The 15,495-nt window shown below is 36.3% G+C and overlaps 1 protein-coding gene across 5 annotated transcripts in view; it reads left to right on the plus strand.

Annotated features, from left to right (window-relative positions):
• Positions 1–15,495, plus strand: part of Rabgap1l (RAB GTPase activating protein 1 like) — a 560,109-nt gene that overhangs the window by 317,572 nt on the left and 227,042 nt on the right. For all 5 annotated transcript variants that reach the window (XM_035445764.1, XM_035445765.1, XM_035445766.1 and 2 more), the window contains one exon: positions 15,028–15,102. In XM_035445764.1, coding sequence (XP_035301655.1) covers positions 15,028–15,102 — 75 coding nt within the window. The remainder of the gene's footprint in view (positions 1–15,027; positions 15,103–15,495) is intronic.

A 15,495-nucleotide genomic window follows, 5' to 3' on the forward strand; every position in this document is an offset into this window, starting at 1 on the left:
AATGGAAATCACGGCCCTTTCATTTTATAACTCTGATCCCACATCTGTAAAAGCTAATCATGTAAGCTAAAGGCTAGTGGGTGAAATTTATCTCCTTTCATTTTTATTGATAGGATAATATTCAGCAGTATGCCTTTCCTTGTGCATATCTATTATAGAACTGAGTAAACATTAATGAATCTTTGTTCTTAATAAGTTACTTTTTATATAACCTGTAATAGAGTAATTCCAATACACCTTTACAAATCCTACATTTTCTTGTCTTATTGGACTTCTACTCCCTCTAGTTTAGTAGTAAAATAAAATAGTCATAGTACCAATCCTTGTACTGTGTCTGACTTTAAAAAAAGAATGATTTTACATACAAGCAACAGAATTATAGGCCTTTTACAAAACTACAGTGTTTCTTATATACTAACATTATAGCACTTTCACATTTGCATGGTGTTTATATACATATTACCTAATTTTGTGATAATTTCTCATTAGTGGATATTTTCTTAGGGTGCAATACGCTCAGCCCTCAAATTGAGCAGCTATTACTAGTAATGTTCTAATTGCTGTAAATTTAGAAGCCAACCCAAGGTTCAAGGATATCATAGTCTGACCTTGTAGTTGAGAAGTTTTCTGTGGCTCTAGTGAACCAAGAACTGGTCTCAGTTTTCAGATTAGAGGACAGACACTGCTGAACACTTGTTCTCAGGTTTTAATGGGCCTGCCAATTCCAGTTTCACCTTTAAATCTTTTTTCAGATTAGTAAGAAATTGAAATGGTTCAAAGCTGCATCTGTTGTCATAAATTCTTTTGGAGAGAGTTGTGATGAGAGTGTAATATTGGAACTTAGAGATTTCTGCAAACGAAAATGTTTGTTCTCCCCACACATACTGTCATTTTTATTCAATATCAGATTTCCAGAATGTCCTTGAGGGGATACTGTCTGTGTTATTGAACCAGCAGCTATTTTCCAATTACATATGATATGCTTTAAGCTGTGTGAAAACTTGCTATAATTTAAGCACTGGGCATCAATTATCCTGGGTCTGGTTTTGATTCTCCCATAAAGAAATGGTAGGTCTCATACTGGAAAACAACAGGTTAAAAACTTCAGAAAAACCTGTCTTCTGTTTCCCCCTCAGTAGAAGTGAGGCCTCCCAAAAGATTCTTCTACTTCTAATTTACTGTGATTCTAAATGCTGTTTATATTTTACTTTTTAAAAATATGACAGATAAATGCAGAATTTAACAGTTAAACCCCATGCCATTCATTATTTCTCAGTATCAATGCTATTAAGCTCTAGTGTGAGGACTCTGCATGGCTTTCTGTATGGTGTTTGTAAAGTTTGTACCACCACATGGAGTTCATATAGATTGACTTTTTGAAATACATCTCTTTATAAAACCTAAGATCAGTCATTCATAATAACCAGTTAAAACATTATTTACAGCAGTATAGATTGAAGTGACTTTGGGCATTCAATTTAATTTGTGCATACTGCTTTTTCTGTTGTTTCGATTAGCACTAGTGCTTTCTGCAAAAATAGGCTACTGCTGTGAATTTAATGAGAGAAATTGAATGTATTAACAGAGAGATCAATACTCTTGTTCATGTGGGTTAATAATTTGGTAGTAAAATGTTTTGTGGAAAAACATAAATATAACTTCTTTTAAGTACTTCACAACAAAACAATATTGAATTTATTTTATTACAGAGTACTTAGGGTTTTGCTTTTGATATTAATAATGAAACATACAGTTTTGAGAAGACAAACAATGCCAATTTATGGATGAAATGTAATATTATTAACTTTGTCTTCTAGACTTAGAGAAGGTATTTTATGGTTGAGAATGAATTACTTTTCACTGAGTTAGTGACATTTTAAATAGAATTTTCTAGCTATTTTACTGCTTTTAATTAAATTTTCTTCTTTGGAGTTCCTGAATAAACTTTAGTTCAAATGAAAGCATTTATCAAACATATGACAGTCTACTTTGTGTAGCTTCATGTCTTCAGGTTTTCATTTATGTGACAGAGTTCCTAACAGAAACAAAGGGAGATTCATTTTTGTATCAGAAGTTTCAGTCCTGGTTCTATTTTTGTGGGCCTGAGGTAACCACTTCATGGCCGTGCCTGTTTGGCAGAGCACAGCAGCTTGCTTTGTTGCAGATTGGATGGTAAGAAGGCAATAGCAAGTGGTCAGAGCAAGATATAGACTGAAAGACATGCTTCTAGTGATCTACTTTTGTAATTGCTGTACATGCTAAGGTTTCCATTTCTATCAGCTTGAGACTAAGTATTGGACATGTGAGCCTGTGGGGAATGCTTCAAACCACAGCAGCACATTTGTCTGAGCAACCCCCAAGAGTCTAACCAGATTCAGACATGAGAGCCCTATGGTTTGGAGGGAGATCTCCTGGATCAAAGTGTCCCCAAAGAATTTAATTTAGAATATGTTATTGCATTTGGGTTCACAGCTTGTGTCCAAGCTAGGTTCAACCACACAGCCTCAATGAGGCAATAAAGAGTCAAATTAATAGTGGCAAGCAGATAAAAGAAATTTATTCAATGTGGCTACATTGGGAAGAGAGACAAAGATATCCAGTGAACCTTCCAAGTCTGCCTTGATGGGAGGTAGTCCTGAAGTGAAATTAAAGTTTAAATAGAGGATCAGGGGTGGAGGTTATAAACTTTAACCAGTCCTGGTTAAGGTGTTAGTCTTACTCACCACTGACCCAGATATCCTTGTCTGGGCTATAGTTTTATCATCTAAGGGCATTAGGACTATGTGAAATCTCTTTCCAGGAGACAAGTTCCCCTCTGGCTGGAACTTTTCCTTCTCCTAGTATGAGATTCTTGAGGAAATTGCCATATGGGGAAGGGGCATTATGTCCATAGTCTGATTGAGAGACACAGATGTTTCTTTAGAATACCTGCTGTCTGCCAAGTAAGTTACAAGTAGTACCTAAGAGGATTCAGGAACCCCTTGAAGAGTTAAGGCTTTTAAATTCTGTGCAGATCACCTAGCTTCCTCTTGAGTTCTGTGAATGTTTTTGAGTTAGAACATTATTTCTAAGATAAAAATTGGTGGCTGAGGAGTTCTTTGAACCCCTGTGGGTACCTGCTTTGTTGGAACATCTTTAAAAGCACTCTATTAAGTGCTTTCAGGAGACCTTATGGGACAGCATTGTATTCTCAAAGAAAATTAACTTTCCTAAGGAAAATGAATTATTTCAAATCTTCTTAACGTTGAACAACACAAACACATACTAGAAACTCATGAAACTTTGTGGTTTAGAAAGCACTCTTTTTGTTTGACATATTTTTTAAATTTTTAACTTTAATTAGAAAGAAAATTATTTTACATGTGAATCCCAGGTCCCCCCCCCCCCAACTAACACCCTAGCTATCCCATACCCTTTCTGCTCCCCAGGGAGGGTGAGGCCTTCCATTAGGGGTTCTTCAGAGTGTCAAATCCTTTGGGATAGGGCCTAGGCCCCACCCCCTTGTGTCTAGGCTCAGGGAGTATCCCTCCATGTGGGATGGGCTCCCAATGTCTATTCCTATGCTAGGGATAGGTACTGATCCATTACAAGGTGCCCCATAGAATTCTGAGGTCTCCTCACTGTCACCCACATTCAGAGGGGTCTGGATCAGTCCCGTGCTGGTTTCCCAGCTATCAGTCTGGGGACCAAGAGCTCTCCCTTGTTAAGGTCAGCTGTTTCTGTGGATTTAAACAGCCTGGTATGGACCCCTTTGCTCATCTGCAACTGGATTTCAGTGAGTTCAAGGTTTAGCTGTGGGTGTCTGCTTCTACTTCCACCAGCTACTGGATGAGGGCTATAGGATGGAATATACATTAGTCATCAATCTCATTATCAGGGGAGGGCATTTAAGGTAGCCTCTCCTCTGTTGCTTAGATTGTCAGTTGGTGTCATCTTTGTAGCTCTCCAGACATTTCCCTAGTGCCTAATTTCTCTTTAAACCTATAATGTCTCCCTCTATTATATTATCTCTTATCTTGCTCTCTTCTGTTCTTCCCCCAACTCAACCTCCCTGCCCCATCATGTCCTCCTCACCCCTCCTCTTCTCTCCTTCTCATTCTCCTAGTTCCCTCTCCCCTCCCCCCATGCTCCCAATTAGCTCAGGAGATCTTGTTCCTTTCCCTTTTTCCAGGGAGCCATGTATGTCTCTCTTAGGGTCCTCCTTGTTTACTAGCTTCTCTGGCAAGTATGGATTGTAGTCTGGTAATCCTTTACTCTATGTCAAAAATCCATATATGTACATACCATGTTTGTCTTTTTGTGACTGGGTTACCTCACTCATGATGGTTTCTTCTAGTGCCATCCATTTGCCTGCGAATTTCAAGATTCCATTGTTTTTTTTCCCCCCACAGAGTAGTAATCCATTGTGTAAATGTACCACATTTTCTCCATCCATTCTTCAGTTGAGGGGCATCTAGGTTGCTTCCAGGTTCTGGCTATTACAAATAATGCTGCTATGAACATAGTTGAACAGATGTCCTGTTGTAGGAATGTGCTTCTTTTGGGTATATGCCCAAGAGTGGAATTGCTGGATCTTGTGGTAGACTGATTCCCATTTTTCTGAGGAGTCACCATACAGATTTCCAAAGTGGCTGTATGAGTTGGCACTCCCACCAGCAGTGGAGGCGTGTTCCCCTTTCTCCACAACCTCTCCAGCATAAACTGTCATTGATCTTTTTGATTTTAGCCATTCTGACAGGTGTAAGATGGTATCTCAAGAGTTGTTTTGATTTGCATTTCCCTGATGGCTAAGGAAGTTGAACACTTTCTTATGTGTCTTTCAGCCATTTTAGATTCCTCTATTGAGAATTGTCTATTTAGTTCTGTACCCCACTTTTTAATTGGATTGTTTGTTGTCTTGGAGACTAGCTTCTTGAGTTCTTTGTAAATTTTGGAGATCAGCCCTCTGTCAGATGTGGAGTTGGTGAAGATCTTTTCCCAGTCCGTGGGCTGTCGTTTTGTCTTGCTGACTGTCCTTTGCCTTTCAGAAGCTTCTCAGTTTCAGGGGGTCCCATTTATTAATTGTTGATCTCAGTGTCTGTGCTACTGGTGTAATGTTCAGGAAGTGGTCTCCTGTACCAATTCGTTCAATGGTATTTCCTACTTATTCTTCTAATAGGTTCAGTGTGGCTGGATTTATGTTGAGGTCTTTGATCCATTTGGACTTAAGTTTTGTGAATGGCAGATAGACATGGATCTATCTGCAATCTTCCACATGCCAGCATCCAGTTATGCCAGCACCATTTGTTGCAGATGCTTTCTTTATTCCATTTTATAGCTTTCACTTCTTTGACAAATTCAGGTTTTTGTAGGTGTACGGGTTAATATCAGGGTTTTCAACTCAATTTCATTGGTCTACCTGTCTATCTTTGCGCCAATACCAAGCTGTTTTCAGGACTATAGCTCTATAACAGAGCTTGAAATCAGGGATGGTGATGCTTCCAAAAGTTCTTTTATTGTACAGGGTTGTTTTGGCTATCTTGAGTTGTTATCCATAGGGAACAAATTTCCTGCATTTCACAAATGATATTGAGAGAAGTTAAATGAGTCCTAAAATTTTATTGCCTTTTACATGGCCAACAGTAACATTAACTCAGTTTAAAATTCTGTAGTATTATTTTTATTATATATGTTTAATGAAAAATACTTAGGAAATAACTTCCACACATCAGGGATTATGCCAGGCCCTATTGTAAACATCATGTTATGCACATCATAGTGATATTGGGTTAACTAATCCTCAGGAAGGCTATGTATTGGTCCTTGTCATACACACAGGACATCAGATAGCTAGGCTGTTCTTTCTAGCTGACTCTAGAATCTATGTTGTTTATATCTGAGCATTTTCTTAGTGTTATAGGTATAGTATTTAAACAGGTGAATCTTAACATAGTCATCATGAATGAAAGTTGAAAGACTGTAAAATAATACTAAAATGTAAAGAAAAAATGATCCAGTTGTCTAGTATGCAAATGTGTTACTGGAAGACAGTAAAGATAATATTGTACTTGTACTGGTTAGTTTTTTGTCAACTCAAGGTAGAAGCAAATGGAAAGAGGAACCTCAAATAGGAAAATGCCTCCATTAGCATGCTGTTGACAAATCTTTGGGGTCATTTTCTTGATTGCTAATTAATAGAGGAGGGTCAAGCCTTGCAAGGGCAGGGGCTGCCCCTGGGATTGTAGTCTTGAATGGCGTAAGGAAACAAGCTGAGCAAGACATGAGGAGCCAGTCAGTAAGAAGCCTTCCTTAGTGGCCTCTGCTTTAGTTCCTGCCTGGAGGTTCCTGCTCTGACTTCCCCTGCTGAAGAACTGTAAGGTGTGAAATAAACCCTTTTTCTTCCCAAGTTGCTTCTGGTCATGGTGTGTATCACAGCAATAGAAACCAAACATATATATGTGTGATATTGAGGGTTAACTTCTTATCAGACAAAAACTATTTGTTATAGGTGTTAATGTCATTGTAGAGATTTGGGGTTATTCCTTGGATTCTTGTTAATATACATATTATTGTATAGGTTTTCAATGAGTAAAGAATTCAACTTAGAAGATGTGATTTTATTTTAAATATAAATTTTGTTTTGAGATCTAACAAGGAAAAGGTCAGCTTAGTAAAACTGAAGTCCTGGAAGGAGAATGAGTGATTTGCAATGCTCTTGAGAGTGACTGACGACATTTAAGATTTTTTTTTTTCTTGTGCATGGTCTCAGAAAAGCTTTTCTTGAAATAGCTTTGTAGTTTCTGTGCAGCCCAGTTTTTCAACCTAATAGCCTGTTGAGCCATCACCTTGCTATTGTGATACAGAAAAGGATAGGCTTATGAGGATGACTTAAAGGGGAGGGGTGGAAGTAGAATAAAGGTATTTGTTTGGATATTCACTCTTTAGAAGACAATTTTGCTGTTTGATAAGGAAAATGAATTTTTTAATATATAAAAGATGTGATTAAATGATGGCTAACCTGCAAAGACAAAGCACAAAGATTATTCAGATAAAACAATGTTAATGCTTCCTATTGAGTTTACTTTTCTCCCAATTGAGACAAGTATTCCTATACCAGATTGAAATGCCTTAAATGTCCTAGACAGCAAAACTGTGAGTAAATTCTCTATGCTTCAGAATTACAGGGTTTGCATCCTGCTTACTAATTGTAAGCAGTTGCCAGTATCTTTATAACTTTGAAGCCTCCTCTTACTCAGACCTCTTCCTGCCTTCTCCCTAGGAGGAATGAATCTGAATTGCCCTCCTCCTCCTTCTCATCTGTCTGGATCTTAGTAGCCCATCTCTTGTGGGAAACTTGTCTTACCCACTCTACCCACAGTGATGTACCCAAAGCTGGCAGTCTATGTGTTACATCAAAATTCAAGTTAGTGAAATTATTTTCCTTAGTGATTGTATTATCATTTTTGCTCTTCCTTTTTTTTAAGAAAAAAATGATTTATTGAATATACTGACAAGAGGGTAGCTGGATGGGCAGTAACTAGAGTACCTCAGCCTGCCACTCCTTTCATATAAAAAGACAAGAAATTGGCCCTTGAAATGATGTTATTATGCTTATGTTTGTCATGGTAGCAACCATGTTACTATCTACACATACCCAATGATATCATGCTGTATAACTCAAATAGACTTAGTATAATTCTTGTGTGTGAATGCTTCTGCATGTGTGTACTCACATGTATAAAAGTATACATGTATATTTGGATATTTGTGTGTGTAGGTGTGTGTACACATTGTGCCCATGCATGTGAACACCAAAGGGCAACCTCTGGTGTTATCCCCAGGAATACTATCCACTCCTTAGAGACAGAGTCTCTCATTGGCAATCATCAGTTAAGCGAGATTGGTTGCCAGCAAAACCCCAGGAATCCTCCTGTGTCTGCCTCCCCTGTGAGTATAAGCATGCACTACTACACATGAGATTTTTAAATGCATTCTAGGGGGTTCATCTCTGGTCCTTGTGCTACAAAGGCAAGCACTTTAATTACTGAGCTATCCTCCTACATCCACAGTAAAATTAATTTGATTTTTTTTCAATGAAGCCAGATATGGTAGTCTATTCCTGTAATCCTTTCTCTTGGGAGGCTGAGGTAGGAGGATTGAGTTCAAATGCAGTCTGTTCTACATAATGAATTCCACTCCAGGCTTGGTAAATGCCACGGCACTTTCTGAAAATACAAAAACTAAAACAAAGTAAAACAGTAGTCTTTAGACTTGTTATAGATGATAATTTGAACACAGTCTTTCTCCGTTGGGGCCTATCTTTGTGCCAAAATGTTATCTATGACATATTCTGTTTCCTGTTTTGTCACTCTGAGTACTAACCTGTCCATAAACTTAACTGTATACCTTTGAAGTGATAAAACAGTTTGTGCATTCCATACCCTGTGAGAAAACTGTCAATAAGACAGGACTCCATGTTTAAGAAATATGTTGGGAAATGGAGGGCATAATAGAAGAGACATTAGGCCACAGTGAAATACCACCTGCATGGGTGAGAGATTAGATGAAATCTCTGAGTTTACTATGTACTTGTAAGGAGAGAAGATCAAAGGGAGACCTCAGCTGAAGTTAACCTCCGCACATTCCCTCGAGTGGCTCTATAGCATATGAAGTTGCAATGAAGTTACAAACTCCTAAAGGGGCCCTTGTTTCTATCAGCTCCTTCCTCTGTGAAGTACTTCATATTGCCAAAGTCTGAGTGGTATTCTCCTGTAGTATACTTGTTACAGAGTCATGAGTCTGAGACCATAAACTAAATGCAGTAAACAATTTCCCATAATCATGTAGCAGTTTACTTTTGTGGAGACATTTTAAAATGTTAAGGATGTGGTAGTCTAGGTTTGTTTGTTTGTTTTTACATTTACTGTTTATAAAGGAGTCAGCATGCTTTAAAATTATTGCCAACGGCTTCCTTTAAAATCTATATAGAAAGGAGCCTACATCTAGGAATTATGCCAGCTACGTTAGATAAGAAATTTGCTTTGTGAGTGAATATTTGTGAGTACATCTAGTCTTGTTCAGAGTACTTCATATCAGTGAATCTATTTTTAGAGTTTATGTCCATACTCCTCTTGTTACCAGCATATAAGATAAACTTAACTTTTTTTTTTTTTTGAGACAGGGTTTCTCCCTGTAGTCCTAGATGTGTACCTACAGAACTAGCTCTGTAGACCAGGCTGGCTTTGAACTCACAGAGATCTGCCTGCCTGACTCCAGAGTGCTGGGATTAAAGACATGCACCACCACCACCTGGCCAAACTTACCTTAAAGCTAACTTTTTTTTATTACATTTGGTAAATAAAATACTGTAGAGTTTGTATATACAGGTACATATATTTACTTATACTTGTACATATATTACTTAGTCTCAAACTTAGAGGAAAATTACACATCAGAATTTTGTTTGACTAAATTTTTTTGATGTGATTTTCTATCATGATACCTCATTGCCCCCAAATACTTTAAGATGCTTTTCTTATACACATGGACATTGTCCCAGCTCCTAGTCAGTCACATAGCACTGAGGCATTGAAGCCACCGAGCAGCACACATCACCCATGCTTCACTGTTGGTCAGGTTAGTGGATATAGAAAAGGGATCAAGTTCAAATTATATGTTTTATTTAATTGTCCCTGACTTTTAGATCTCATCAGGTCTGGAATACTTTCTCATTGTTTCCTTCATTTTCCTGGTCTTAAAGTTTTTAAGGATTATACGCCAGTCATTTTTTAGATTGCTGAATTCAGTCTTATCTGTTGTACTCTCATGCTTAGATTTGAATTATACATCTTTGACAAGAATTATACAGAAAGATCGACTATACCTATTTCTTCCTCTTAGTTCCTATAGTTTCACTTTTCCTACTTTGGGTGACCTTCACTTTGATTAAATAAGTTTTTGTCTATGAGGTTTATCCACTATGACATGTATTCATATTCCTTTTAGTTATTCCTTATAGTTAATAGATATTTTGTGACTAAATAAATTTATCACTTGAATAAGATTTTGATATATTCATTTATTTGTTGTAGGCATGTATGCTTAAGGATTGATTCTTTCAAAATACTGTTCGTTAATTATTTGACAATTTCATACATGTATGCAACATATTTCATCTATGTTCATTCTTTACTCCTCTCTCTGACTTCTCCAAAATCTAACTCTACTCCTCCCTTCCTAACTTTGTGTTCCCCCTTTTAAAATAACCTACCAGGTCCAATTTATTACAATCCTTGTTTTATTCATCCTATTATATAACATGTCCTGTCATTACTGTTACTAATTTTGATGCTCAAATTGTCTCCAAATTGGCCAGTGGGATACCTTCAAGCTGACTTCTGTATCCTTTTGGCAAATTCTCTAACTTAGTGAACGTTGGCCTTTTGTTTTGGTTCAAAAATATGTTCCAGGATTATTTCTTATTTCTTTTCTTAACTTTCTGCAGAAGACTTTGCTTTTAAACAAAATGGTAAGAAACCAAGATCTGGATGGGAAGAGTGATGACTGTTATCTAGTACCAAATGATCTACTCTGAAAACATAAAGATATAAGTAGTAGTATATAGATTGATCCAGTTATGTTTAGGAATATGTATGTATATACATATATTCATGTAACTAACAATTAATGAAAAATAGGCCATGAATTTGAAAGAGATAAAGGGGGGATGTGGGAGGGTTTGGAGGAGGAAAAGGAAGAGCAAATGATGTAGTTATAATCTCAAAAATAAAAAAAAATTGAAAGTTAAGTTTCCTTGTAGCCCATTTATTTCATTTTTCACTATTATTATTACTACTTCAACCATACAAATTTTTAGTGTGACTGTTGTCATCTTTTCATTTTAGAAAAATGAGCTTCATTAGAGCATTTAATTTGTCCATTTTGCTCACTGTTTCCATTGGTTTTCTATGTTTTGCCTCAATGAAAGATGTTAGCTTAGGGAAGTTAAGTAGTTCTGCTAAGTGGCAGACCTAAAATCTGAGATAGTTAGCATTCAGAGATACTAATAGAAAACTTCTAGGAGCCAGGCTGTGATGGCACACTCCTTTAATTCCAGCACTTGGGAGGCAGAGGCAAGTGGATCTCTTTGAGTTTGAGGCCAGCCTATCTACAGAGCAAGTTCCAGGACAGGCTCCAAAGCTACACAGATAAACCCTGACTCAAGAAAGAAAAAAGAAAGAAAAGAAAAAAGAAAACTTCTAGTTGGTAGAATTTGAAACCATAGTCTTAGAATATTATACTAGTAAATTGCTGTTCCTAGCACTGGAGAGATGGAGGCTACTTTGAGGTCATCATAGCTGTGTTGTTTTTAATGGGAAAACACATGGTGATTTTCAGAGGAAATAATGATAAATGAAGTTTTATAAAATTATCTATTCATGGTTCTCAATACTGAATGGATATGGAAACATAATTAATTGTTAATGATTCTAAAAGCTTGGTTGGGGGAAACAGTATGAGGGATATTAGGTACTGAAAATTTTTAATTAGAATATTCCTCTAGAAACAAATTTTAAGTGTAACACTGTAATCTGGAAATAGACCTATGCTGATACTGTATATGAGTTTTCCAGTGTTTGCAACTTTCCCAAAACTAATAATTCATGATTATAATCGATAGCAATTTTGCTTTTATTAAAAACACTTTGTATTTTTTGTAGACTAGTAGATGAGATAAGCTATTTCAATTTAATTTTGAATATGCATTTCTACATAATAATAAATATTCACAATACTCAAATGCATATATATATACATATATATATGTATATATATATATATATAGCCATTTTGTGCGTTCTATACTTACAGAATTATCTTACTTAGTAAAATTTACTTTCAGCCTCAAAATCAGCACTTAAAACCATTAATTTGGTTTTTTGTTTTGTTTTGTTTCTTTTTTGGTTACTGATTTTATTGCTTGTTTCTTCCAGGCATTCACAGAGTCAAGAAATTTGAATTTTTTGATGCTGAGCTCTCATACTGTAAACAGGCATCACATAATATTTATTGGTATAGGTCCCCCTGACTTTTTGGTGATTTTGGTGTGTAAAGTGGCCCTACATGTAGCAGTGAACTCAGTGTAACAGCTAGGGCTGTTAGTGACTGAGAGGCTGTGATGTGCCTGTGTTATGCATACTTCTTACTGAGACATGAAATTATTCAATAATAAATGAGCAGTATGTGTTAAATATGTTGACTTAAAACAGAATCACAGCTACAGCCAGGTTATGCTGTGGTTGATTCTGAAAATGGAATGGCCAAGGGTGAATAGGAGCCTAACCCTTTCTTCCCTAGGGAAAATAATTCAGAATCATAGAGTCTAATGTCCTGACAACTTCATAGACTATAACTACCATAAACAGTAAGAAGTCACTGTGTGTATATGTAGTTTATTAAACTCCAGTGAAATCTACTCTTGTATCTTTTGTATATTTGTTTTCTGGAGGTGATACCCAAGTTCAAATCTAAATACAATGAATGGTTACTAATGAGTATCTTTTTTACTAATGAATATTTTTAAATATTTAAATTATAATTTAAAATTATTAACCATATTGAACATATTTAATTTGCATTTATGATTTTTCTTTAAAAAGTAATACTCTTATACTTATAAATTAGGAGAAATATTGCCAGTACTTTTCACAATCCCATGCCTCATTTGGATCAAGTCCTCCTCACAAGTCAACCAGTCTTTGGAATTTTGTGATTATTATTCCTCTACATTTCCTAGCTGCTGTCATATTTGCAAATAGCTTTGAAAAATTCTCTGAGTATATATCAAAGAGAAGAAGTTGTGCTTAAGAGTCAAGTTTTATATTCATCTTCTGAACTTGGTTATACATGTCAACAAATCTTCAAAGCTAGAGATCCACAAAGCAAATATAGGTAACAGTGAGAGCCTGAGCTCTGGAGCTAGAACACTTAGTGTGATTATTGCTTTCATGTTTTCCTTTTTTTTTTTTTTGTAAGAGGTATCCAAAGAAATAGTTTTATTTTATGTTCATATAAACTAAGAAAGCGACACTTTAATTTTGACTTTTCAACTGTTTATAAATCAGATAATATCTTCTTATTGTCCTTAATATCCCTTATCTTAATATCCCTTATCTCATTTGGAAAAAGTTTTTTAATAAAATTACATGTCGTGGGCTTGTTTTCATTGCCTCTAAATTCATGAAGAGGAGAAATATGTATATTTTAACACTAATAATGTTGTTTGAAACACACACACAGACATACACACACACACACACACACACACACACACACACACACACACACACACACACACATACACACACACTTGACTATAGAGCTTCCAAAAACAGTTTTGTTGTAGACTAGTACTTACCCCAATAACCGCCACTTATTGGGCACATTGGGGACCATACCATGCACTAACTGTGTTATATTAGTTAATCCTTAAATGACTCATGTACAATGCTGGCCTTTTATTTCTGTTTCAAAACTTAAGTTTTCCTTGGAACTTAACATGGAACATGGAAAAGGACACTAAGACACCAACTCTAACAATACATACACATTTGCATGTGTGCATTCATGTGTGAAAATTATAAGATTATCAGTATGTGTGGTTCTATTCCTTGCAACTTTAACATAGTGTTTCCAAAGCACTAATCTACAGTGTAGCTGTGTGTAGAGAGTCTTTTATAATGGCTTCTGGTGTGTTGAGGTTTGCAGTGTACTTTGGTATTGAAGATTTGGCACCAGACTGCTTGAATGTGGCTCTCACCTTTTAGTGAGTACCTGTGTGAAATTGGAAAAAGAGTTAAATCATTGTACCTTAGTTTCCTTATTTGTGATGGAGGGAGTAATTAAAGTGATATTAGTTACCAAATTGGTATGAGGAATTAACTGCCCAAATCTGAGTAATTTTCTGACCTGTGGTGAAGAATGTATGATTGTAAGTTATGACAATTTGTTGTCTTCGGGACATTGTTTTTGTTTTTTTAAAGCTCTTATTTTGTTTTATTGTTTTAATTAATAAAATAAAACAAGGATTTGTGGCTGACTTGTTGGTTACATTTCTGTTAATGGGCAGAGTACTACCAAAGATGCTAGAACATAGGACTGACAGCTCTATATAGGAACCAGCTCAACTTTTCCATGTTCATTGAGTTGTGTCGGTGTTATCTTTGGCACTGTGGCCTTGCTGTCCATTTGTGGAGAGCACCCTTTCGTCTTGGTAGCTTGCCTAGGTTATTTGGGGTTCCATTGGAACCCCTTTGACCAACTACTGAATTACATGAAAACCAATCCTGGGACTTGAAGCTTTGTTTGGTGACAAGAGATGGCCGGCTTAGACTCCATCTCCCCCATTATTTGGCAATTTCATTTAGATTGCCTTCATATATATATATATATATATTTTAGGAAGCTTCTACTCTTGTTTCCCTATTACCCCTCAAAGAGCCCTTAATTTTAGCTATTTTACCCCCTCATCCAATATCCTTTCCACCCAACTTGTTGCTCCCATTCCAGTCCCACATTCATCCATAACTATTCAGTTTCCCTTACCAAACAGGATTTATCTGTATCCCTAGTCCCTTACTCTGTACTTACCCTCTGTGATTCTGTGGGTTGTAGCTTACCATTGATTTAACAGCTAATATCCACTTGTAAGTGAACACATACCATATTTCTCTTTCTGGCTTATCTCACTCAGGAAGGTTTTTAGTTCCATCCATTTTCCTGTGAATTTCAGGATTTTTTTAAATGTCTGATTAATACTCCATTATATAAATTAACCACATTGTCTTCTGTTGGAGGATATCTAGGTTGTTTCCAGTTTCTGGCTATTATGAATAGAGCAGCAAAGAGCATGGTTGAGCAAATGTCTCTAGTAGGATGAAGTGTGACAGAAAGGTCAAAGACAGGACAAGCAGGCACCTGATGTGAACCAACCCTTAAGTTAAAATTTATGAATCTTCTTACTGTGACTTTTTCATTGTCTTTCTCTAGGCCTACTCAGTGTATGATGAAGACATTGGGTACTGTCAAGGACAGTCTTTTCTTGCTGCTGTATTGCTGTTGCATGTAAGTAATTTTCTGTGTGCTAAATAGCATAGTTTCTTTTCTACGTTTTTACATTCCTGCTGATTTCCTTTTGAGGAAGATTACATGTGGCATATCTCTTTAAATTGTACCTTGGGTGATAAATTAAAAGATCTGATGTCCAAGACAGGACAGTTTTTCAATTAGGTTTGCTGACTAGAAGCAAACAAATTGCTTATTTGGAGTTATTTTTAGCTCAACTATCTCGAATAAAGAAGTCAGCATAAGCACAAATATCAGAACTCAGACCACTATGAAGTACTATACTATAACAAGGAAATCTAGATTTTCTGTGATTTATTTTTATACACTCCTCCTTCCTGTCAGTCACTTTCATTTAGCATCGATTGACAGGTTCTGGGCTGCAAGGGGGAT

This window comes from Cricetulus griseus, chromosome 5, assembly GCF_003668045.3.
Source record: "Cricetulus griseus strain 17A/GY chromosome 5, alternate assembly CriGri-PICRH-1.0, whole genome shotgun sequence".
NCBI lineage: Eukaryota > Metazoa > Chordata > Mammalia > Rodentia > Cricetidae > Cricetulus > Cricetulus griseus.